We start from the raw sequence: 26971 nt of genomic DNA, 5'->3' as shown, positions 1-26971 counted from the left end.
TGTCACGTATTTCTCGTGTCATGGTTTTCATCTCTGTCATTTCGTTTATGATCTTCTCTGCATTAATGAGTCTAGCTGTCAATTCTTCCACTCTTTTTTCAAGATTTTTAGTTTCTTTGCGCTGGGTACGTAATTCCTCCTTTAGCTCTGATAAGTTTGATGGACTGAAGCCTTCTTCTCTCCTCTCGTCCAAGTCATTCTCTGACCAGCTTTGATCCGTTGCTGGTGATGGGCTGCGCTCCTTTGCAGGGGGAGATGCACTCTTATTTTTTGAATTTCCAGCTTTTCTGCCCTGCTTCTTCCCCATCTTTGTGGTTTTATCTGTCTCTGGTCTTTGATGGTGGTGACGAACTGATGGGGTTTTGGTATAGGTGTCCTTCCTGTTTGATAGTTTTCCTTCTGACAGTCAGAAGGACTCTCTGTTGGTCTGTTGGAGATTGCTTGAGGTCCACTCCAGACCCTGTTTGCCTGGGTATCAGCAGCAGAGGTTGCCGAAGATAGAATATTGCTGAACAGCGAGTGTACCTGTCTGATTCTTCCTTTGGAAGTGTCCTCTCAGGGGTGTACTCCACCCTGTGAGGTGTGGGGTGTCAGACTGCCCCTAGTGGGGGATTTCTCCCAGCTAGGCTACTCAGGGGTCAGGGACACACCTGAGCAGGCAGTCTGTCCGTTCTCAGATCTCAACCTCCGCGTTGGGAGATCCGCGGCTCTCCCCAAAGCTGTCAGACAGAGTCGTTCGCGTCTGCACCGGCTCCCGCTACTTCCCCTGTTGGTCTTCAGCTGTGCGCTGTCCCCAGAGGTGGAGACTACAGAGACAGGCAGGCTTCCTTGAGCTGCTGTGAGCTCCACCCAGTTCGAGCTTCCCAGCGGCTTTGTTTACCTACTTAAGCCTCAGCAATGGCGGGCGCCCCTCCCCCAGCCTCGCTGCTGCCTTGCGGATAGATCGCGGCAGACTGCTGTGTTAGCAGTGAGGGAGGCTTCGTGGGCGTGGGACCCTCCCGGCCAGGTGTGGGATATATTCTCCTGGAATGCCTGTATGCTTACAGCGCAGTATTGGGGTGGGAGTTACCCGATTTTCCAGGTGTTGTGTGTCTCAGTTCCCCTGGCTAGGAAAACGGATCCCCTTCCCCCTTGCGCTTCCAGGTGAGGCGATGCCTCGCCCTGCTTCAGCTCTCGCTGGTCAGGCTGCAGCAGCTGACCAGCACCGATTGTCCGGCACTCCCTAGTGAGATGACCCCAGTACCTCAGTTGAAAATGCAGAAATCACCGGTCTTCTGTGTCGCTCGCGCTGGGAGTTGGAGACTGGAGTTGTTCCTATTCGGCCATCTTGCTCCGCCCCTCCCATCAATTGTTCCAAAACATCTTTCATATAACTCATTATTATATTAGTGTCGGGGTTACCAATCCCAGTTACAAACCAATACTTCCAATATAATACATGAATAATTCCTGAACAGAGACAAGCCTAGATTAGGGTTCCTCAATTACCTGATGTTAAAACTAGCATCTTATTCAAGTCAATCAAGATTCCAAGAGAGATCATAAGCCAATCTTTTATTCCCTCCATCTTTCCTTATGGTTTTTCTTGTTTCTGTACTTTAGGCAAGGGGAATAAGTAGTATGCAACTTAAATTCATAAAAGGGAAAAACATATAAATAATTTTATTTGATACCTTAGCTTGTAACCTTCACATGACTACACAATTTTTCGAAAGCAAATGAAATCCCAATTAACATGTTAAACTTGAAATTTTGAAGTATGAGGTAAAAATGGTTTAACTGACATTTCTTAATACTAGTTCAAGGTACCAGCAGACATCTAACTATTATAACAAAAATATGTATGAAAGAGCACATAGCAAAGTTTATGTCTTTTCATTATGACAGTAAAATCCCAAATTACATTAGTGTCTCAAATGCTCTGATTTTCAGAAACCAGTAGGCTCTAGAGTCAAACTGGATAAATACCTGTGTGATTTTTGGCCTAGATTTCCATCAAAAACTAATTAGCATATCTTCAGAAATGAGACTTGAACTGGATCTGTTTAATCAAAGTTTTCCATTATAAATCCTCCATTGCAAGATAATTTCTACTAGTAACAAATTTGACAGAAAACTCCTCAGACAACAGGATAAGTCTAAGCCGTGCTGAAATAAGGGACCAGCCTCTGGTAGTAAACACTCTCAATAGGAAAGACCATGGGCTGGGATAGACTATTCCATCAGGACAGGTGGAAAGAGCGGGTGGCCCAGTCACCTGGGCTCTTAGTGTATAGCACCACTATCACTTACTCCAAGGAAGACCAACGTGAAATGTCAATACACGAAGCAGATGCAACCACCATGCAGAGTTATAGTAATCTATCTAATTCTAAACGCCTGGCACTGGGATGGATCCCTCTTCTTCCTAGAAAGCAGTAGACACTTTTGGTGTCTACAGTTTCCAATGTCAACTACAAATCTCCCACCATACTAGATTTTCAGAGAGAGAAGAGCAAATTTTTATTCCTAACAAGAAATACCTACCCAGATTAACTAGTATAAAGATTTTAAACCACATAAGGCATTCCCACATAAGCCATCCTTACCAACAAGTTTAGAGTCTACCAATAGGATCCTGAAATATTCACAAATTCCTCTACTTTCCTCTAAAATGATGTTCTTCTTTAACTAAAGCAATCTCAACAGGTTGCCTCTTTTTTAGGAAATTCTGCCCTAAGATGAATGGCATTTTGGCACCTAAAATTCAGTGAAGGAGGGAGACCACAGGATTTATTTTGATGATTTATCTTGGTGTCTGTTAGAAGAGTTCATATAACCTAAAAATGCCTTCTAGCTCACTAAGCATATGTCCTCTGGCTCAGTTCATACTACAGAGAAAGGACAAACTAATGGACTAAATGGAGATTTAGAAATTCAGTCAGAGCCAAATCTGAGAGTTCTCCGAATGCTCATCAACTTTTCATCACTGGTACTCTATTTTTAAAACCCTTTTGCTCTCTCTGTGTGTTTTAAACTACGAAGACCTAAATTTTTAAAGAATTCCCCATGGTCTAGAAGTTAGAAATTAGACATACTGAAACTAAACTCAATGCCCTAGGAAGGGTTACGTTTTCCCAAAGTGCTTCTCAGGAAGTTATAATTTGGCTTATCGGTTTAGCAACACGTGACTTCCTTGTGTTCCTCAGTGGTTTCATTGTGACTTAGTCCCTCAATTAGAGAATAAAGCTCCTTAAGGAGAGGACCTCTGCAACCTCTTTTGCTTTTCCCACCCCTATATCTACATCGAGAAAAAAAAAAAGTACCATGTACTTGTAAGTAAATGATAAAACTTTTTATATACCATGTTTAAGTGCTTACATCATGAACAAGTAGTTCATTTACAGAGGTCAGAAAGACATGCTCTATTTTGTATAAGAGTTGTATAAGAGGTAACTTATCCATTTCTTCATAATTTTTAACCCCTTTGGGAAGTAAGAAGAGTATTCAAATTTCTCATATCAAAAAGTGCAACAATTTGCCAAGACAAGTGCCACCTCAGCATCTTCTAAGGCAGTATGTATTTATACTTAAAAACATCATCCAATAAGTGTCAGTTTAAAAGCTTTCTTTTGGCAGTATGGAACAACATCACAAGAACTTGGGTTTTATAACCAGGGAAGTGAAGGAATAAGCAGTTTGGTTTTAGAACTACACATCTTTCCTATAAAAGTATTATAATTGCACTCTCAGAGTAAAAAGATTAGTTGCCTTCAATGGAGTCTCAGGAAAAAAAATCCTATTTTTCCTCTCTACTAAGGAGTAACATCTTCCCATAATTACAGGAAAGCTATGCATTAAGTTGTCTGCTCAGGAAGTACCATTTCCTAATAAGATGCAAACCTAATTCACTCTCACCAAGTCAGAAATAAAGACTAAGTTCTCGCCTCTTCCCTATTTCATCTGTAGTTCTCAAGAGCAGGCACTAAATGACAATCCATTAATGTAGAAATGCTCCCCAAAGCTCACTCTCATCTCAAGGTCCCCTCCCAGCTAAGACGGTCAGATTCAGTTTCTTTACCTGATAAGAGGCAAAGGCAGGCAATAAAGTAATTGTGATATTTACAGGCATCTAGGATGACAGGAAAGCAATCACAAGTATTCTTCAGACAAGCTTTTTGAACATCTACTGTGGTCATTAAACACTCATGTGTCACTCTTTACCAATGATCACATAACAGATGGCATTTGTCTGGGCTGACACACAAAGGACCACTCCCCTCCCTCCCACTACCAAATGCATCTTACACCTCTCCTTTAAATGTCTTCATATTACATGAAAACAAAATTTTAAAGAAAAAAATATTAAAAATAGCCGGGCGCGGTGGCTCAAGCCTGTAATCCCAGCACTTTGGGAGGCCGAGACGGGCGGATCACCAGGTCAGGAGATGGAGACCATCCTGGCTAATACGGTGAAACCCCGTCTCTACTAAAAAATACAAAAAACTAGCCGGGCGAGGTGGCGGGCGCCTGTAGTACCAGCTACTCGGGAGGCTGAGGCGGGAGAATGGCGTAAACCCTGGAGGCGGAGCTTGCAGTGAGCTGAGATCCGGCCACTGCACTCCAGCCTGGGCGACAGAGCGAGACTCCGTCTCAAAATAAATAAATAAATAAATAAATAAATAAATAAATAAATAAATAAATGTATGTCTTCACAGAGCCTATCAGTTACAGACTGACCCCAAAGCATTACCTTCAGACCTACAGACTCCTTTACAGACCTCTACGACACTGTATTTGTGTTATTCATAAATTTAAAAAACTATGGGACCCAGAGGGAGGAGCCTAAGAAACATTCAACTCCAAGCCCTTCATTTTCCAGATGGGCAGTTACCAGACAGTGACTTGTTTGGGATTTCATAATAGCACAAGTGATCCTAAGAATATTAAAAATGAGAAGTATTATGGCCTTATCTCAAATCACCTTCTGCATTCCTTCTTACCAGAAATATAACAATTGATTGGACAGCATATTTTGGCATCAACACTGAAGATAAGAAAATAGTCCTTGTTTTTAAAAGTTTTACATAGGGCCAAAGATACAATTCATGCTTTCCTTCTCCATGACTCATAAAGAGTCAAAATATTTGCTTTTCCAAATATGTTACCTAAAAGAAAGATAGCTTTGATACCAAATACCATTAGTACCAGAAAGTTGGCCATTAAGACCAAAAGCTACTCAAATTTAAGATGCTTAAGTCCCAGTCTTCTTTTCTGATCATAAAAATCTGTCACCAGAGGACCTTGAAAGTCTTGAAGAAGTAGAAAGAAATAGAAAGAATAATTTTGAGGACACAAAATAGAAAAGTCAGATCATGTCTAAAATAAAAAGATTCAAGGATGAAGATCCACAGCTTGGTGTTAACTCAGAATAAGAAGCCTTCCTTCTTACCCTGCTGGGAGGGGGGCCCTTGAGGGAGAGGGGGGTGGTTACATTGCAATCTCTCTCCACTGAGATTAATTACTTTTCTCACGTATCTCACACAGAGAGGCATAAATTAGGAGTCACAAATACCACAGGAACATCACCTTTTATAGAACTTAGGCTTTTCTCCCTCTCCCCAACTCCCTATCGGGAACAAAATAAATAAAACTTCATCCAAATATGGAAAACAGAGGAAGCCACGGAACTAGAGATATCTGAGTCTAAACCCCGGCTCCTTTCCTCATTGCCAAGGCCTCAGACAAGTCACTTTATCTCTTTGAGCCCTAGTTTCCACAGCTGTTAAGTAACCATGATATTACCTACTAGTCAGGGTTGTTGTACAAATTATAGGTTATACTACAAAAACTCCCTCACTGAATGGAGCATGGTATGCATTAGGTGAATGTTAATCATTACTATTACAACTCCAGTCTGGCGTTTCAGGACACAAGCGTACCTTTAGAAACACTGTGCTGGTTGTCAGATTTAGGGTATTACCTTGGAAGCCTTCTGGGTCCATCTGAAACCCATCACCCCAGATGTTTTACCAGGATTATATCCTTCACTATGTATGAGGCAGAATTCTGACTCCAAACTGCCCACTACATCCTATTGAGGCTTTCGATCTTTCCAATCTTTTAACTAAAAGCCATCACCCAAATACGCCCTTGATTCTTTGTAAGAGTGACTTCCAAGCAGGCTGTTTTCAAATAGGAAACTTCCTAAAACTACAAATGTCATTAGGTCCTAAAGAAGGGCCAGAAATCTGGGTTTAGTTGCTCTCATTATATTATTCTAAAGATCTGTGAGGTTTGGGAACCATTGTTTTGTTTGATCCCATATCTCCCTGCCTCTGCAGAGAAACATCTGCAAACCAAAAATTACCTGTTCCACTTCTAATTAGCAGCACCTGCTCTGTAAACCACAATTCCTTCCTCTGCTTTCTTCAGTAATAGTCAATCCTACCCAATGATCCTGCCAAAAAATAAATAAAACACACCCAGGACACAGGTAACTAACTTGACAGGCACTGAAGCCTCTGGATTTGTGCAGAAAAACTGCTATAAACAGCTTCATATCTCATTATTAATCCATCTCATGTGGGGATTTCCACAGGCAGAAAGGCTTCCCAAATGCCAAGAGCTATACTTTCTTGTGGATCATTGAAACCTAATTATTAACAGGCCAGTAAGCATCAGTATCAGACGTTCATACAATCAACAGATCACAAAGACAGTCTTTAATTATAGCCTATGGAGAACAACTAAGACACCAAAAGGCAAATTCATTTATTTGCCATTGCCTTCCCAGATGCCACAATATCTGAGCTTCCCCGGAAAATATAAATCTTAGCAAGGCACTTCTCACACACAGGCAATCATTTTAGCACCTTAGAACCATGAGATGCACAATGTACGTGATGAAATCTACCTGCTCCATTTATCCTAATTGCAAAGATATCTCCCCTACAAGCCAGTCCATCTTGACAACTATTAAGACAGGTCTGCCCTAAATACCAGTAGCACTAGCATCAAGCTTTGTTGCACAAAGCATATCTGACTGAAAGGGCCCATGCTGAAGTTTCAAATCCTCATAAAAAGCACCGAGATTGGGTTTTAGATTCTTTTAAAAGCACGCACACAGCTTTGTTGGACAACCACTTCAGCATCCCACCAAGGGTATCTTCTCCACCTGTTACGAAGAACCACAGTGGAGGAAGCACCTAAGGAAGGGATTTTGCGGCCACAGGAAAGAGCGAACCCAAGTTTCCTCACCTGTCTGAGTGCCTTCGGCATTTTCTTTCTCTTCCCAAGGTGCTGGCAGAGATTGCGGTCATTTTCTCGATCTGAGCTGTAGTGGTGTGGGTGGCTGAGTCTGCTCTTCTTTGAATGAAAGGACAAGCCATTGGTAAGTGCTTCTCGTTTCTTCTTGGTCAGGGGCGTCTGGCGTTTCTCCACACGTTCCTGAGGCTTAAGTGCTACATCTTTCTGTAGGAAAGAAGAGAAGGAAAGGGAAGTGGTGGTTACAAAGGTATCTAGGGTCACACCCAAAATATAGGCTAAATACTAAAGGGTGTTACTACTAAGTGGAAAAGGGATAGGAAAGTGGGATATGGAGAAGACCTAAAACTAAGAAACATGGCTTTCAATTTTCCTGAATCCTTAATGCCATCACAAATATATATATATATATATATATATATATATATATATCTCCTTTCTATTATTACTGGGTAGGAAACTAAACAAAACACAAGGATATGCATCAAAAGTGATTTCACTGCTCCCTGGAATAGTAGCTTTCTGCTTGATTTGGTGTTGGGTCCAGCACACAATGACATTCCCCAAGGAAGTGCAATCTACTCATTTCCCATGTTGGTACATCATTTATGTTTCAGAAAATGAGCACTAAGTGCATGCTGAATTCAAAAGAAATAGCACCCAACTGAATTTATCAGGTCCAGGTGGATGTGAGCCAGCAAGAAAGGAACTATCTATTCATATGATTAAAATGTTTCCTTAATGCATTATATTTTTTTACCACATGTTTCTCTAAGCATCCTTATTTCCATTTTCTTTGCAAAATGTAACAACAATATTACCACCAAGATCAACAGCAACTTTTTATTTATTCCTGTGTGTGGTTGGGGATGGGGAGGTGGGTAGGAAATGGGAAATCAATGTCCTTGAATGGGGAACTGCATCTGTAGAAGCTACAGGTGAGCATTTCAGGCCACATAACCTGATAGAGTTCTGTGCCTCCAGGCAGCTCAGTTCACACCAAGGTTCCAAAAGACCTGGGCTTTAAGTGTCCAGACACTGATATTATTCATGATGAGACATGGAGTAAGTCACTACAACTCTGAGACCACGTGCAAAATGGGCTCTCAGAACATCAAACAAACCACATACATGCAAATATCCTCTGCCCTGTGAGAAATGATGCACACACTAAGCAATAAAATGAAAATGTTTTGGCACTCACTTATTTGGAAACTAGTGGATCTAATCCTCTTAACACAGAAAATCCCCCTCATGAAGCCTCACCACAGTTCCTCAGTTTCTGCAGTCCTAAATGTACTTAAATTTTTTTTTTAATTTCTGGGGTACATAGTAGGCATATATATTTATGGCTTACATTAGATGTTTTGACACAAGCATGCAATGTGTAATAATCACATCAGGGTAAATGGGGTATCCATTACCTCAAACGTGTATCTTTTGTATTTCAAACAATCCAATTATATTATTTATTTTTAAATGAACAATTAAATTTACTATCTAAATGTACATTTAAAAATAAAACAAAACCAAAATAGAAATTTCCTTTTACTCATTTCTCCTTAAAATACTGCTCTTTTTCCTCTCTTTCACATCCAGTTTTCTCAAGGTAACTATTCGGCTGCTTCCAATATCCCAGCACTCCCAATTTTACATGCATGGTACTCCCTGATGTCTCTCCCCAAATCAGCCATGCTTATTAGTTTGAGACCTTGAGCCTTATTATGATCTGAATGTTTGTGTCTCCCCAGAATTTTTTTTTTTTTTTTTTTTTTTTTTTTTTTGAGACAGAGTTTGCTCTTGTTGCCCAGGTCGTAGTGCAATGGCACAACCTTGGCTCACTGCAACCTCCGCCTCCCCATTCAAGCAATTCCCTGCCTCAGCCTCCTGAGTAGCTGGGGTTACAGATGCCTGCCACCACACCTAGCTAATTTTTTTTTGTATTTTTAGTAGAGACGAGGTTTCACCATGTTGGCCAGGAGATGGGGGACTTTGGGAGTTGATTGGATCGGATCACGAGGGTGGAACCCTTGTGAAGGGGATTAGTGCCCCTATAAAGGGCCTAAGGGAGTCTGTTTGCACCTCTGCCACGTGAGAACAGGCACCATCCATGAGGAACAAGCTCTCACCAGACACAGAATCTGCTGGTGCCTCAACCTTGGACTTCCCAGCCTCCAGAACTGTGAGAAATAAATGTTTCTTGTTTATAAGCAACCCAGTTTATGACATTTTACTAATGCAGCCTGGACAAACTAACTCAGGCCTTTACACTGATTTGCCTTGGCCTCAAAAGGCCTCTCTTACACACTCCTCCCTTTCCTAGTTCAATGACTCTTAGCAGTGTTGCCCACTCAGGGAGACCTTTCTTATAATACAAAGTACTCTATTCTCAGGCCTTCACTCATTCAACAACTATGTTTTGTGTGCCTAGTATACGCCAAGTACAAACGTAGCACTGACCTATGTTTAGGATGATAATGCTGTGGGGAAAAGTCACCACCCTCATAGAGCCTAGAATTTACAGGACAAATACTAATCAAATCACACAAATATATCATTGCAAACTAAGTTAACAGTGCTAAAGGATAGGTTATGGGTGCTAAAACTAAGGGAAATGATATAGTCCAGAGGAGAGGGTCAGAGCTGAGAAAATGACTGCCATTTGACCTAGATCTGAAAGGCTTAACAGAGAGAAGAGCTTGTGCAAAGGCCTTGAGGCAGCTGCGTGCATAATCTCTTGGAAGAATGCGAAAGAGGGCAGGGACTAAGTAGTTCATCTCAGTAACCCCAGTGCTTCACATAAGTGCTTCACATAAGCTAGGCAAATAATAGGTGGTCAATGTATTGGTCAATAAATACATAAATAAAGGAGTCAACTAGTTAAAACATCCAAACCTATAAAGCACAATACTGATTTTAAAATAGCCTAAGCTGTCTCTAATATACAGTGTAGCAAGCCAGAAAAGGTGATAGAAGCAGGAAACCAAGGAATCTAGTGTGCACTGCTGGTATACACGAAGGATCACAGCAAACAACAAGAAACCACAGAAAAGGGGAAAGGCCTTATCCTTAGAGCAAGAAGATATCAAAGATAACAGTCTACAAGGCAAATAAGTGGCTTCTGCCCTAAATTCCAGCTGCTAGCACTACAGACGATTAACCCTCTGCCATCGGAGAGGTAGCTCTCCTGAGGCAATGCGGATGTGGTGAAAAGTGTTTTAGGGGACAAGTCGAGATCAAAGCAAGCACACATGGCCATTGATTTCACAGCCTTGCATGCTATGCCTAACACATAGTAAACGTTCAATGAATGGCTGCTGAATTGAATTCCTGTGTCCAGTGTCCACAACTTCAGTCAGCTATGCCAGGCATCTGCTCAGCTCAAAAATGTTCCATGTTTAGTCTCACATGTAACCAAAATACCTGCCATAAAAAGACACTCAGGAATAATGGCAACACCTAGCAGAGGGAGCCAGGTGAGTTCCATCATGGGCTGCTTCTATATAATGTGATTAAATTGTACCACTTCTAAGTGTAATATAAAAACTCCCCATAGGGTATAAAACTTCTTTCTTTGTCACACAACCCACCTACTGCCCTGCATCATATGCATGTAGAGTATCAGATTAATAAATATATGATGCTTAATAACGTTTCCACTGTGCTTTTAAAAAAATTATGCCATTCTCTTTGGAGACCAAATCTTTCATACTGAAGGTGCTTCCAAAGTATATTGAAAATTACGTGCAATTCCATACAAATGTGAATCAATATTTATGAGAGTATGTTATAATTTTTTCCAAATCCATTTTATTTTCATGTAGCATATTAATCAAGGAATTCTCACTGCACTGCAGAATAGCTACACAGAGCAAATGGACCCCATGCCGTGATATTAGCTTGTAAGAGACCTGCTGAAGTCTTAGCAGCAGTAATACAATCATCTTAGCTCCAATTAATATTAAGATTTTCCACTCTGGGGGAGGGAAGAAGAGAGAGAGAATCAAACTGTGTCTAGAGGTGGTGGCTTAAGAGGTAAGAAGAAATGAAGAGTCTATAAAAACTTTCTATTATGTAACACGTTTATATTTTCAAAGACTAGAAATTATCTTTATTTTTTTCAGAGGTAGATCTTTATTTATAAATTATTATATAGACTTTTTGGTACAAATCCTGAATAAACCAGACCCCTGTTTGTTCATTCCCTCTACAAACATGTACTGACTGCTTACTATTTATAAAGTAAAACAACCATTTAATTTTTTCACTGACTGTCTTGGGGAAAAATGACAAAAAACTATTATAAGCATTAAGAATCAAAGACAAAGACTGATTATAAAGTAATCATCTTATCAACAGTCACAAGAGTTGCGTACATGACTACACGCATGTGTAATTGTATGTATATACACACCCACCAATGCTTTCCTCCACCAACTAACCAGTAGCACTAATTTAAGAACTTCCTTCAGGAAACCTGGGCAGTCTCCAGTATTGCTATAATATGGGGAGGGAAATTATCTGGTATATAAAATAACTTATTGGGATCAATGAATGGCAATTTTCAAAGGCCTGTTGATTCATTCGTCTACCATGATCTAGGCTAGTGGTTCGCAAGAGAAACTGTCCGTCAGAACTACCTGAAGACTTTTTTGAAAATAAGATGATTGTACCTCATATTTTGCAAGGAAAGCATTAGTAAATGAAGAAGAGTGGGAGAACATGCCACCCCAAAACATGCTATTTAGGCCTAAGGATTATTTTAAACTAAAGGCACTTGAAAAACAACAGATACAAAAGAGACAGGAGAAAAGAAACATTATCACCAGAAACACCTGAGATGGGAGAAAACTCTCATGTGAAAGATTATCTCCCTATAGTAGGAAAGAAGAAATTTTCTCATTTCCAGAGATGGGGAGTCCAGACAGAAAAATTTGTACCAACAGATCTTATTAACTCTTAGCTTCCTTTAGCCTCACCATTTATTTTAGTTACTTTTCCACAACTGCCACTCTGTTCAACCTACTAAATAAACATTCAACATTTGCCACTTCTTTGGGTCTTCATTTTCCTGTGGGGGCTCCTATAGACATGTCCAAATCCACATGCTTTTCTTCTGTTAATCTATTTTACATCAATTTAATACTCAGGCTCAGCTAGAGACCCTAACAGGGTAAAGATAAAAAACTGCCTCCCCTACACAAGCACTAGGAAAGAAAGGCAAGAAGGCAGAAGGATAAGAAAGAAATCTGTAAAAAAAAAAAAAAAAAAAAAAAAAAATGCTTTAAGGCATTCATTTGACAGTCATAAAAGAAGCAAGAAAGAAAGCAAGAAAGCCAGGGAGCCACCAACAGGAGGCTGGCTGAGCGGCAAAAAGATTTAGACATATCGGCTGGCAATAGAGGGGGTAAGTGTACAAGCCATGCACAACAGATGTGAAGAGGTTTGGAGAATAGTCGAAATTAAGTGATTTTTAGGTCACTGGTGATGGAGGGCAGGGTCACAGTAGCACATATGTGGAGAGGCTCAGAGACTGACAAAGGCAATTTCCTTCAACACCCAGTCTTCTTCAGAATAGGCGATCTTGCTCTTGACTTTCCCTTCTCCCAAATTACAATCTTCCACCAAAGGCCTCCTCACCGCTCTTGAATTTCAAAATGAGATAGTTCAGTGTTGTGCAAACTAAGGGAGAGTAACAAATTGCAGATGAAATACTATGTAAGCTGCAGGGCTCCATTTGCTGATTACAGATGAAGCCAGAGACAATAGAAAATGAGGGCAAATTTGTCTGCCTCGCATGAAGTGGGTTATAGAAAGTCTCCGTCTGATTTTTCCAAGCAAACTAACCTGAGGGCAGTCCATCACTTACAAAGCATTTGTGGTATACGTGTCTGCGTGTGTCCAACTGCGTGTATATGTGTGAATGGGGCTTGCAATTTAAACAGAGCCTCTTCAGTTAGTTATCTGATCTTAGTAGACCTTTAAGAAAATTGTTAAAGAAAATAGCAAAGAAGCCAGGAGAAAAAGAAAAAATTGCTTTGCCTGTCCCCATCAATGACATAATGGCTGTGTCCTGTCATTTTGGTCTGTCAAATCCCTTGCTGGTTTATTGTATACCATTTGTACTTGTGTTTGAATGGTTTTACAAACACTGATTCCACCAATAATGAGTCTCCAATGATAAGAAATGAAACATTAGAAAACTACCAACTCTAGATAGATATGTTCACAACAGTCCCCAACTTTGGGCTTTTGAGCAAATGGACTTCATGAACAGATTTTCAGAGTCTAAACTTTTGAGAAAGTAGAGAAGACTACTATCTGTAGGAATGTGCAAGGCATCCAGGATGGCATTCAAACAGTAATCCCTAAGTTTCACATCTTTTAAAAACAAATATCAAAACACCTACTATGTGCATACACATTGCCATCTGTTGGAAATATCTAAGAAAGAATTCCTAAACTCAGGCTGCTTATCCAGGGAAACAGGCAAATCAATGAACTACTATAGTAAAGTAGGTTAGAGGAGGAGCAAGTCAGGTGCTCTGTACTGCCATCTTTCACACCACATTAAAATTGCATCACTGTATTGGCATAAAGATAGAAAAACAGATCACAAGAACAGAATAGTCCAGAAAGAGACCCACACATATATCAACAACTGATTTTCAGGCAAAAGCTATTCTACAGAAAAATAAGTCTTTTAAACAAATGGTGATAGAATAGGTAATTATATGCAAAATTTTAATCCATACTTGAATCTGAATAGAAAAAACTAACACAAACTATATTATAAACCTGAATGTAAAACCTAAAACCATAAAACTTCCAAGAGAAAACTTGTAATCTTGGGTTAGGCTAAGATTTCTTAGGTATGACACCAAAGGCATAATCCATAAAATAATAAACTGATAAATTATACTTCATCAAGAATTAAAATTTTGCTCTACAAAAGACACTGTCAAGAAGATAAAGTGACTGTTCTGTCAGTTACCAGGAGAGTAAAAAATACATTAACAGATAAGCCACAGAATGGAAAAATATTTTTTTAATGTATATCTGATAAGTTCTGGATATAGAATATATTAATTCAATAAATTCTTGGGCCAGGCACGAAGGCTCACACCTGTAATCCCAGCACTTTGGGAGGCCAAGGCAGGCAGATTGCCTGAGGTTGGGAGTTCGAGACCAGCCTGGTCAATACAAAACTTAGCTAGGTGTGGTGGTAGGCGCCTGTAATTCCAGCTACTTGGGAGGCTGAGCAGGAGAATCGCTTTAACCTAGGAGGCGGAGGTTGCAGTGAGCCGAGACTGTACCACTACACTCCAGCCTGGGCAATGGAGCAAGACTCCATATTAAAAAAAAAAAAAAAAATTCTCAAAACTAAAAAAGGAAACAATCCAATTTTTTAAATAAGCAAAAGATATTTTGCTAAAGAAGATATCTGGGGTCGGATGTGGTGGCTCACGCCTGTAATTCCAGCACTTTGGGAGGCCAGGTGCATGGATCACGAGGTCAGAAGATCGAGACCATCCTGACTAACAGGGTGAAACCCTGTCTCTACTAAAAATACAAAAAAATTAGCTGGGCATGGTGGCACATGCCTGTAATCCCAGCTACTTGGAGGCTGAGGCAGGAGAATCGCTTGAACCCAGGAGGTGGAGGTTACAGTGAGCCGAGATTGCGTCACTGCACTCCAGCCTGGGCGACAGAGCAAGACTCCATCTCAAAAAAAAAAAAAAAAAAAAAAAAAGATCTGTCTGGAAGGTGAATTAATACATAAAATTATACTTAACATCAGTAGTCATCAGGGAAGTACAACTTAAAACCACAATGAGATACCACTACATACATACAAAATGGCTGAAATAAAAAAGAATGAGCCTACCAAGAGTGGGCAAGGACGCAGAGGACACTCATACGTACACTACTGGTGAGAATATGAAATAGCACAACCACTTTGGAAGACAGTTTGGTGGTTTCCTTAAAAGTTCTAAGTACATGGACCATATGATCCAACCATTCTACTCCTAGGTACTTCCCCAAGAGAAATTAAAGTACATGTCTACATGAAGAGCTACATATGAATGCTCCTAGCAGATGTGCAATGTTTCTAAAACTGCAAACAACTCAACTGTACATCAATAGGTGAAGGGATAAACAAACCATAGTTGTAACCATTCAAAAAAGTACTACTCAGCAATAAAAAGAAATAACCTCCTGATACAGGTGACATGAATACATCTCAAAATAAGTATGCCAAGTGAAAGAAATCAGACAGAAAAGATTATATTCTGTATGATTCCATTTATATAAAATCCTAGGAAATATGAACTAATTGATAGCAACAGCAATCAGGCTAGTGGCTTCCTGGGAGAGATAGGAAGAAGGGATTACAAAGGGACATGAGGAAACTTTTGGGGTGATGAACATGTTCACTGTCTTGATTGTGACAGTGGTTTCATGGGTATATACACATGTCAAAACTCATCAAATTATATATTGTTAGTCTGTGCGGTTTACTGGAAAGTAAATAATACCTCCATAAAGCTGGTTTTTAAAAAACGGGAGCCCTTGCCATCATGCACAACTGGCATATAATCCTTCCTAACAACTAGATTACATTCAGTGTTCATTAAAAGAAACTCATCTTTTAGAATCCTAAAACCAAGGGACGACCACACTCTGGGAGGACTGGCTTTAGGCCATAAAGTAGCCATGAAATTTCCACTGGAGACAACTCAGTTGTGAACATGAATGTCTTGACTGAGGAGCACTGCCTGGCCTTCACCTGATTTTCAGTGACAAGGTAGCAAGGCAGAGTTCATATTGTATTTTTTGTTTTTTTTCACTTTTAACAGGCAGTTCTCAATTATTATTCAGAGGCTAACCTTTTGTAAAGTTTTCTTATCTTTCTATCTGGTAGCCTGATTACTGTTTGGCCACTTTCCCTCCCATGAACACGTGAGCCAATAAGCAAAGAAAGAAAACATAAATTTTACTGCTCCTAAATGTAAAAGAATTGAGGCAATTTATTAAAACATACTTAATGTACATAATGATACACATATGGAATCTAAATAAAGATGAGAGGGACAGGTTTAAAAAAAACAGATCGGGTACAGATAAATTCAATAGGCACCTGTCAATGGTGCAGTGCCACTGGCAAAGGTGAGAAGAGAACAAAACAAAGACACAAAGCCAGACACTGAGAAGCTCTCCTAAACCCAGCTATGGAATGAGGTCACGACTATCAGTTTAAGTGAGATTTCTGCACACTCTGTGATTTGAAAACATCCCAGCAGTCTCCCATTCCCACAGATAATTGAGAGTTGGCTGCTGTTAGACCTTAACACGCTCAAAGTAGTTGAGTCCCTGGCAACCAGATGCTATTGCTTAAAACAGTTTAGGCTCTCAGCCCTGAAGGATTCCTAAAATTGGATTACAGTCCCTTCAGATAATCTGAGAAATACAGCATGAGGAAAAGGAAACCTTAAAAAAAAATTAACTCCTCTATAACAACAACATTCTGAAAGTTGAGCACAGCATGACTGAGGCAGAAAATCTCATCAGTGAAGGCTTAGGGCAACGACGTACACAAAGAGTGAGTCCAAAAAGGCAAAAAGAACCATACAATGGAAGATAGTGTAATGGCAGCCAGAAGAGAAACTAGCACCATACAATTCTCAGGCCTCCCCAAGGGCAGAAGCCTGGTTTGCTAACTGAAGGAAGACAAGCAGAACACTCAAATTTCGATTGCTTTTCCTCCCACTCAAATCTAATCCACTAAAGTAACACATTTGAGAGGATGCATAATTCTAATGAGACTTGCTTTAATTAACTATTATTCTTGTTACATGTAATATGTTCTTTTTAAAAAAAATCTGACTAGACATTTTTCCAAAGAAGACATGTAAATAGTCAACAAGTACATGAAAATGTGCTCAACATCATCAGTCATTTGGGATATGCAAATCAAAACCACAATGAGATGTCATCTTGCACCTGTTAGGATGGGTATTATCAAAAAGACAAGAGGTACTTGTCAGAGAAGGTGTGGAAAAATGGGAGCCACTGCACACTGTTGATGGTAAAGTAAGTTGAAACAACCATTACTCATTTTTTGATTATGCACTGTATGCAAAAGATATGAAAAGAATTAATGTACTTATTACATTGTATCAAAATATTGGTAACTAGATCTTCCTGGTAATACTCAGAATTACCTCCATAAGGACAATGGCTATGACTTCATCATGCCAGAATTCCTAGCAGACAACAGAGTAGAGGACACACAGTAACCTGCTTATAAAAGAATGAATTAGAACTGGACCTGGTAGTGCATGCCTACAGTCCCAGCTACTTGGGAGACTAAGGCTAGACAACTGCTTGAGCCCAGGAGTTTGAGAACCCTAGGCAACATAGCAAGAGCCCATTTCCAAAAACAAAAATTTAAAGGAGAATGAACTTGTGAAATTAGGATGCCCTGAATGTCCTCTCATTCTAAAGCCATTGGGCCATGCTATGAATTGTACTACTCCATCTCTCTTCCCCTCTCAGACTTCCACACAAGACTTTCAAACACATTATCTAATTATTTCTGTTACAGTTTATTTGTCCCCTCCAAAACTCATGTTGAAATATCCCCAATGGCTGGGCGCGGTGGCTCACGCCTGTAATCCTAGCACTTTGGGAGGCCAAGGCGGGTGGATTGCCTGAGCTCAGGAGTTCGAGATCAGCCTGGGCAATATAGTAAAACCCCGTCTCTACTAAAACACAAAAACTTAGCCAGGCATGGAGGTGTAGTCCCAGCTACTTGGGAGGCTGAGGCAGGAGAATCGCTTGAACCTGGGAGGTAGAGGTTGCAGTGTTGCAGTGAGCCGAGATCACACCACTGCACTCCAGCCTGGGTGACAGAGAGAGACTCTGTCTCCAAAAATAATAATAATAATAAAATATATATATACACACACACACCCACACACACACACACACACAGACACACACACACACACACACACACACACATATATATATATATCCCCAATTTTGGAGGTGGGGCCTAAGAGGAGTTATTTGGGTCATGGGATTGGAGTCTTCATGAATAGATTAATGTCCTCCCTCATGTCTAACTCTAATAGACCTAAGAGAGGTTCTCACTCTGTTAGTTCCCACACGAGCTGGTTGTTAAAAAGAGCCTGCTACCTCCCCCCATCCTCTTGCTTCCTCTCTCATCATGTGACCTCTGCACACACTGACTCCCCTTTGCCATCCGTCATGAGTGGAAGCTGCATGAGACCTCCACCATAAGCCAAGCAGGTGCCAGCACCATTCTTCTTGTACAGTCTACAGAACCATGAGTGAAATAACCTCTCTTCCTTGTAAATTACTAGCCTCTGGTATTCCTTTTTCTTGTTTTTATTTTTACTTTTTTGTAGAGACAAGGTCTTGCTATGTTTCTCAGGTTGGTCTCTAACTCTGGCTCAAGCGATCTTCCTGCCTTGGCCTCCCCAAGTGCTGGGATTACAGGCATGAGCCACCGCACCTAGCCCCAGGTATTCCTTTGTAGCAACACAAAAACAGATTAAGACACATTCCCACATCCACATGCCGGATAAACCATTACTATTCCCCTATATGCTAAAGAGGGATGAATAGATGCCTAGAAATAACATAAATCGCCTTACTAACCTCAAGAGAAAAAAAAAAATGAAAAGAGGCTGATGAAAAAAATGTTAGTTCTAAACATCTTTTTCATGGCTTGATATCAAGGCCAAATTATCATTTACTGGGTCTCAGTTACCTCACTACCAACAGAAAAATCAAAAGTGGTTGCAGGTATTCCACAGAAGAACCCTGATTAGCCAGTGAAAATCTATTCAGATCTTCAAATTGATCCAGATTAGTAATAAGGCACATACTTTCCTTTTCTTCCCTAAAAATGTTTCCATTTCTTCTCTTCCCCAGGTATTCACATACTATCACACCTTCACTTTAAGTAAACAATGTCTCTAGAAGTATTTAGCAATCAGCTCACTGATTCTATTATAGTTACTGTAAGTGATACATGTTAAATGATTAATTCTCTGTCCTGGAGGAGGCCTTCTAGCTTCCCTTTGGCAACCTTCTCTGAGTTTCCATTACCTTTTTCTGTTTTGTTTTGTTTTGTTTTGTTTTGTTTTGTTTTTGAGATGAAGTCTTGGTCTATTGCCCAGGCTGGAGTGCAATGGCACGACCTCAGCTCACTGCAACCTCCACCTCCCAGGTTCAAGTGATTCTCCTGTCTCAGCCTCCCGTGTAGCTGGGATTACAGGCATACACCACCATGTCCAGCTAATTTTTTGTATTTTTTAGTAGAGACAGGGTTTCACCATGTTGGCCAGGCTGGTCTCAAACTCCTGACCTCAAGTGATCCACCCACCTCGGCTTCCCAAAGTGCTGGGATTACAGGCGTGAGCCACTACACCTGGCCCCAGGAAGACGACCAATAAGTATGTCTAGCTCTGGCTTTTAAGATGTCAAATCTGGCTGTGCACGGTGGCTCATGCCTTTAATCCCAACACTTTGGGAGGCCAAGGCAGGTAGACTGGCTTAAGCCCAGGAGTTCAAGACCAGCCTGGGCAACAGAGTGAGACCCAGTCTCTAGAAAATGTTTTTTAAATTAGCTAGTTATGGTGGCATGAGCCTGTAGTCCCAGCTACTCAGGAGGCTGAGGTAGGAGGACTGACTGAGACTGCAGTGAGCCATGATCATACCAATGCATTCTAGCCTCGGTGACAGAACGAGACACACACACACACACACACACACACACACACACACACACACACACACACACACAAGTCAAATCTGCATTAACAGGCAGCAGAGAACATCTTGATATGTGACTTTGGTTAAGGTTGGTTGCATTGTCCTGAGGCAGGGGTGGTGGCCAGAAGTAAGAACTACTTCCCAGAGCGGCCCATTTAGGAAAAGAAAATGACATGAAGGGTGGGGAAGAGAGAGACATTCTGTCCACTCAGCAGACAAGAAACAATTTTATGAAAGGCAATTTAAAGTTTAGGGCTATTCAGTGGCAGAAAAAGCAACTTCTGGCAAAATCTGTGTTATGTGGCTCTGAATATAAATGCAGTTTTACACAGCATACCAGGAAGTGTGTGTATATATATATATGTGAGACAGTCTCTTTATGACTCAAGTTTTTCAAGAGGTTTTGTCATGTTTCCGAAGAACTATGGAATAATTACTACTAAAGGACTAATTCTGTAACTTTCTTCCAACTTTCCAGAAACTGTTGTCAACTTCCCATTGAAGATGTGCAGGCATTCCTTCTCTTACAGAGCAGTGACATAGAGAATCAACATAAACAAATGCATATATGCCTACTAGTACTCCACGAACAATTGCTACATCCTTTCTCAACCTAATTTTGATTGGCTTCTCAAGGGCAGAGACCAGTCTACCTCAATACCTATAAATGTAGGGTCCTCCTCTTAGGTTCCTTCAGTCTCTCTAATATTACCATCCTGGGAGGCTATTTAGCACACAGAAAATGATCAACAGATGTAAGTTAGAATTCATTAATTCAGTGGAGGGCTTGCCTCCAGAGCACATTTTCCGGCCTTTCAAGTATCTCTGTGAGACTTATCTTATGTATATGTACTCTTCAAGCTCTCTTGTCCTAACTGGATTTTGATTTGACAACTAAACATAATTTACTGAAAGGTCAGACCATTTCCAAATATGAAGCTAATTGGGACTAATTTATCTTTTTCATAACCATTAATGTCTGCACAACAACTCAACATTAGGAAAAGTTTACAGTATCTTTTAAAATAATCACCTCATTGAATTCTCTAATAGCTCTCTAAGCAGGCAACATCACTTTTATTTTATACATGAGGAAACTAAGGCTTGGTAAACAAGTGACTTTCCAAAGTGAGACAATCGGCAACTGGCAGCACACCCAGAGTCCCTTGGCTCTAACTCTGCTTCCATTGCCTAACACCACGTCATTACACATTTATTTCTAAGTGCCAAGATTATGGTCTTTTGTTGGAAGAAAATTTTAAATTACAGTTTAGTATTGTCTCATTATAAAAATCCTTCTGTGCACCTCCACTTCCCTACCAAAGTGTAATTAGGGAAAGGCTATGCCTCCTAAGTCAAATAGCTGAACTCTTTCTGAAAAATCCACATTGTCAATAAAAACCTAGACAGAAAATAAAAGCTTTGGTTTTTCTGTAAAATTGACAACCTTCATCGTTTTATTTCAGAGGTGAAAAGTGTCAGGGAATGACACCTTTCTGACCTTAAAAAAATAAGAAGCTGTAAATATACTCCAGACCCTGAATTCCATATGTTCTGCCTATGTGACTCAATAAATATTAATGAATAATGATGAAAGCTATAAATACTCGCAGACACAAAAAGTAGAAACTCCTGTTCAGCACATATTGCAAATACCCTATCACTATATGAGAAACATATATGGGTTTCATGGAAAGTTTTCCAAGTCTTTTTTTTTTTTTTTTTTTTTTTTTTTTTTTTTTTTTTGAGACGGAGTCTCGCTCTGTCACCCAGGCTGGGGTACAGTGGCCGGATCTCCGCTCACTGCAAGCTCCGCCTCCCAGGTTCACGCCATTCTCCTGGCTCAGCCTCCCAAGTAGCTGGGACCACAGGCGCCCGCCACCTCACCTGGCTAGTTTTTTGTATTTTTTAGTAGAGATGGGGTTTCACCGGTTAGCCAGGATGGTCTCAATCTCCTGACCTCGTGATCCGCCCGTCTCGGCCTCCCAAAGTGCTGGGATTACAGGCTTGAGCCACCGCGCCCGGCCAGTTTTCCAAGTCTTAAAGCTTGTTCACACAGCTATGACTCTGTACTTGCCCTCCCTCTCTCTCAGTCTTCACCCCAGTCTTCCATTTCAGGATTTATCCAGACAGAATTTTCTTTCCCTTAGCATCATACAGGTAAAAATAAAACAGAAACTATCCTGCAGGTTTACAGAGACACAGAAAAGTGGTTAAGATGTACCCACTGACCTGAGACACAGACCAAATAAACTCTTCAAGCTATATCTGCAGTGAGAATAAATTAGACCCTACAATTATGGTTGAGGCAAGAAAAGAGACTGTCCTTTCAGTTGGCTCCTACATTGACTTAAAAGATGAAAGGGAATGTCAGTTTGCACAAGGGAATCAGATGCTGTGAGGCAATTAGGTCATGCAAAGATATCCAGATTTTTACCTAGTTTCTTGAACAAGCCACAAGCTTGTCTCTATGCCAAAGCTTCCTATAGATAGATTTAGTGATGTTTAGGTACTTATTGGTTCTATCAGATTTGATAATGGAATCAATCTCTCCTTTTAGAAGCTCTGGGTTAATGGCAAAGTTTATTAAACTGCAGGCAGTCATTCAGAAAAGATCAATAGAGACATGATTACAGGGTAACCAGAGGATTAAACATGAGATTTATCACAAAATTAAACTGAATTAAATGTTCTCTGATAGCACTTGAAATGCTGTCGATACTTTTAACTCATAATCTATGCTTTCTGTGTTTATCTAATAGGCAATAGGGATGTCTGATTTGAGAAAATGACTGCTATATAAAAACATAAGCCACATAGATTTGCTGAAAGCAGTAAGAATGCTTTCTGAAAATGTCCTCTCATTTTTTAAGAAGCTGCATTTTAGTTTATCTATAAGAGCTGCCCACAATGAGCTCAGCAGAGTTTTGAGTTACTAAGTACATAACTCATTCTGTCCATGTCTAAAGCATGCCTATACATTCTCACAGGTATCTACCTTAGAAACTGTGCCCACAGATGACACACTTTAAACAATTTCCTTCCATGCTCTCACAAAGAAGCATATGTTATGACATTGGCTGCTGGTCCCACAAGGAAGTGGGCTGGAAGATGTCATATGAATGTAGGGAAATCAACCCTTCCCCATCCCAGAAGGATTTACTGATGTCACCACAGGCTCAGAAAATTATATTCAAAAAGGTGAAATCCCCATCACAGCCTATGAAAACCACTCACTAAACAAACTGGCAACCGCATATATACTTGTTATGGGTAAAGGAGTAAATACACATGGTGGCTGTTAAAACTGACATCAATACCACAGTGAGAGACAACAGCTCTGCAGGACCTGAAATGATAAAGGCCAGGCCTGCTGTGTGAGGTTGGGAGGGTGTGTGCATGAACGGATCGGTTAGTCGGAAAATCAGTTTGGGAACAAAAATTGAGCCTGCGGTTTAAACTGGGCCTTGGATGGCAGCGTGTTTGAGGGAGACTTTCCTTTTTCCCATGTCCAGTTTCTATCTTGTTGCTAGCATACTTCATCCCAAAGATGACATCGGCCCTGCTCTGATGACCAGCAGACTCTGGTGATTTCAACTGCAATCCAATATGACAGCTGTTTCGTCAAGAGGGAGAAGAGCTGGGTTGGAAACAAGATGCTGACGCTGGTACTACCCTGCAGTTTTATTCCCTCATCAGCATACTGATTTACACAGAGCAATCAGTTTTCTTCTCAGCAGTTACCTAACCTTACAGCACCATTGAGTACCATGGAGAGTCCCAAATATTTCTCAGTTCTTTGGGAATAAGAATATCTTCCTGCCTGCTAAAAAAAAAAAAAAAGGAACACTACACTCCACCCCAAAGCTGAGGCTGCTCTGAAGTACACAAAGCAAGCTCCTTTAAAGAGCTTATCAGTTGCTTAGATTACTTCCCACCATAGAAGCTTCATTCCAAGAAAACAGACCGCTTCATTGCTGTCCATACTCTTTACTGGTGACGGTTACATCTGAGTCTGAGAACTGGCTTTCCCACTTTCTGGCTTTACGAACATGAACAAATGCCTTGGCCCTTATAAACCTCCATTTCTTCTCCTGGAATACAGGAATAAAAAGTTTAATGAAGTTTGTGGAAAGTGCTTGGGATATTTCCTGGTATAGAAAGTAAATGAATTATAAATAAATGATGTGAGGAATTCCTCTTCCTGACTGATACAATCATACCAGTCATTAAAAAGGGAAACTGTCAGTCATTCTAAAAGGTTACATGGTGGGAACTATTCTCCATATATCCTCACGATTGTGTTTACTGAGTGTCATTGAATGTGCCAAGCAACATACTGGCTATTTTATTTATAATACCTCATTTAATTACCACAATACCCTGTGAAGCTTCAGTTTTCTCATGTATAAAATGGAGCAAATAACATCACCTAATTTATAAGGCAGCTAGTAGGATTAAATTAGTTAATATAATGCCTACGATCTATTAGGAATTCAGTCCAAGTTAATTATTTTTATTACTATTAATTAGCATTCCCAAGGTCACATAGCTATGAAAAGACAATACCAGGACTCAACACAGACCTGCGTGGCTCTAGCATTCATGTCCTCATTCATGTGAACAGAACTGAAAGCAGAAGCCTAGAATATGTGGTCTGAGCATGACCCAGGACTTATAGCATGCCTTGGGGTTGCATGTTACCGTACTTCTGTATTACTTTTTTGTTTTTATTTTTAACATGGCTGTATTACTTGGCCTATTTTTTTACTTTTTAAACAAATTCTTTACTTATTTCTTACATTGAGATGGGGTCTCATTAAGTTGCCCAGGCTGGTCTCAAACTCCTGAGCTCAAGCAATCCTCTCACCTCAGTCCCCCAAACTGCTGGGATTATAGACATGAGCCAGCACGCCCGGCCTATCACTTGGTCTTTTTTTTTCTTTTTTTCTTTTTTTTTTCTTTTTTTTTTTTGAGATACAGTTTTGCTCTTGTCACCCAGGCTGGAGTGCAGTGGCCTGATTTCAGCTCACTACAACTTCCGCCTCCTGGTTTCGAGCAATTCTCCTGCCTCAGCCCCCCAAGTAGCTGGGATTACAGGCATGCGCCACCACGCCCAGCTAATTTTTGTATTTTTAGTAGAAACGAGGTTTTACCATGTTGGCCCGGCTGGTCTAGAACTCCTAACCTCATGTGATCCACCCGCCTCAGCCTCCGAAAGTATTGGGATGACAGGTGTGAGCCACTGCGCCTGGCCCACTTGGGCTATTTAACCTGAGAAATAATGCAAAGAAAGTGCAATTTGCTCCTTGAAATACTAGCACCATATAAAGTTCCAGCATTTCTTCCTAAATCTGCCTTCTGTAATTTATGAGACACGCAAATAAGAGAAAGTTCCGAGAGAAGGCCGTGGAGGGAGGCATTTCCTATCACCATATGGAAAGATGGAAACTTTAGGAAAGTTTGGCATGGGAAGAGAGCAATACCTTGTACTCTTGATAGATCCAAAATTAAAAGGATCACCATGTTAACTGCTCCCACAGACAGACAAAAAGAAGGCCTGAAAAAGCATCTACCACTGATTCTATCATAAGTCTCTTTTCTACTGCTTTACCCTTGCTGGCTTTCCAAATGAGACATCTGCCCATTTCCAAAAACAAAATAAATGCATACAAAAATAGTTACTAGGTGCAGCTCAACATGAAAGTATTACCTACAAGGCCTCCTGCCAAAGCCTAACCATTTAAAAAAAAGGGGGGGGGGGGCGGGTTTTGTTGGACTCTTTTAGGGAACACCTCAATGTAACATCAAAAATCTTCCTGCACAAGGCTTAAGGCTTAATGGAACAGGGAAAGATGGGGAAAAAGGAGATGAAAAAAACTCTCCTTCCCAGCTGAGCACTGACACATACAGTACCGTTTGGGAGGCAACTTTATGTGCTCTTACTAGTAGATTAATGAATGTAATTACCTAGCATTGTGGCTGTGAATGCTGCAAAAACTATAATTTATAGAGTGCTGTAAAGTTCTAATGTGTTTTTATGTCCATAAGCTGCTTAACCATAATCTAATGCATTTGTACAAGAACAGCCTAAGTGGCTCTCAGCTCAACAGTGAACACAAGTGTCTGAACCTTGGCGATTCTACTCATACGTCTTTATAATCCAACCTCGTGTGGTAGGCATCTGAGGGAAACAGCTGCTGAATTATACAAATAATTCTAGAGACAGTGACAAGGCTCTCTGCCTCTCTCACCATGAGCAGAGCTTCTGGCTGACAAAGGGCTGCAGGCTTTAATTAAATGGTTCTGTACACATGTTTGGTGGTTACTTTTTCTTTTACCACCATTGTCACCACCCTCTCCTCTACTTCATCTACCCCCATTCAGGCTCCTCAGAGGTGGGAGGGAGAGAGGAAGGAAGTGATAAGAAGAACGCAAGGAGAAAACAAATTATCTATCTGAAAATATTTTACCTGACTTCCCGCTTGGAAAAGGCTCAAAATGTCTAAATTCTCCTCTTTTTCTGCCATTATATTTGCAAGGAAAGGCGAGTACAGCTAAACAATTCTGACACCTGAGGCAAATTATCCTTTGAGATTGCCTTAGTCAGGGGTCTGAAGCATCTCATACGATTCTCTGGATAGATAATTATGATGATGAGGAGGAGGATGGTGGTGTTCACCGTGACAGTGAATGCTAATGAAGAGCTTATCACCTGCCAGAATTACATGGCCACCACAATCCTGTAAGCAGGTACTATTAACAATCCATTTTCCCAGCTGTGTGATATGGTTTGGTTTTGTGTCCCCATCAAAATCTCATGTTGAATTGTAATCCCCAATGTTGGGAGTAAGGCCTGGTGAGAGGTGACTGGATCATGGGTGCGGATATCCCCCTTGCTGTTCTCATGATACTA

The 26971-nt window shown here is 40.5% G+C and overlaps 1 protein-coding gene across 1 annotated transcript in view; it reads right to left on the bottom strand.

Annotated features, from left to right (window-relative positions):
* Positions 1-26971, bottom strand: part of LOC104672940 (autism susceptibility gene 2 protein-like) — an 877014-nt gene that overhangs the window by 542514 nt on the left and 307529 nt on the right. The window contains exon 2 of the mRNA XM_030931977.1: positions 7240-7452. Within this exon, the coding sequence (XP_030787837.1) occupies positions 7240-7452 (213 nt within the window). The remainder of the gene's footprint in view (positions 1-7239; positions 7453-26971) is intronic.

Source organism: Rhinopithecus roxellana, chromosome 6 (genome assembly GCF_007565055.1).
Source record: "Rhinopithecus roxellana isolate Shanxi Qingling chromosome 6, ASM756505v1, whole genome shotgun sequence".
NCBI lineage: Eukaryota > Metazoa > Chordata > Mammalia > Primates > Cercopithecidae > Rhinopithecus > Rhinopithecus roxellana.
This window is presented reverse-complemented; position numbering and strand designations above follow the sequence as displayed.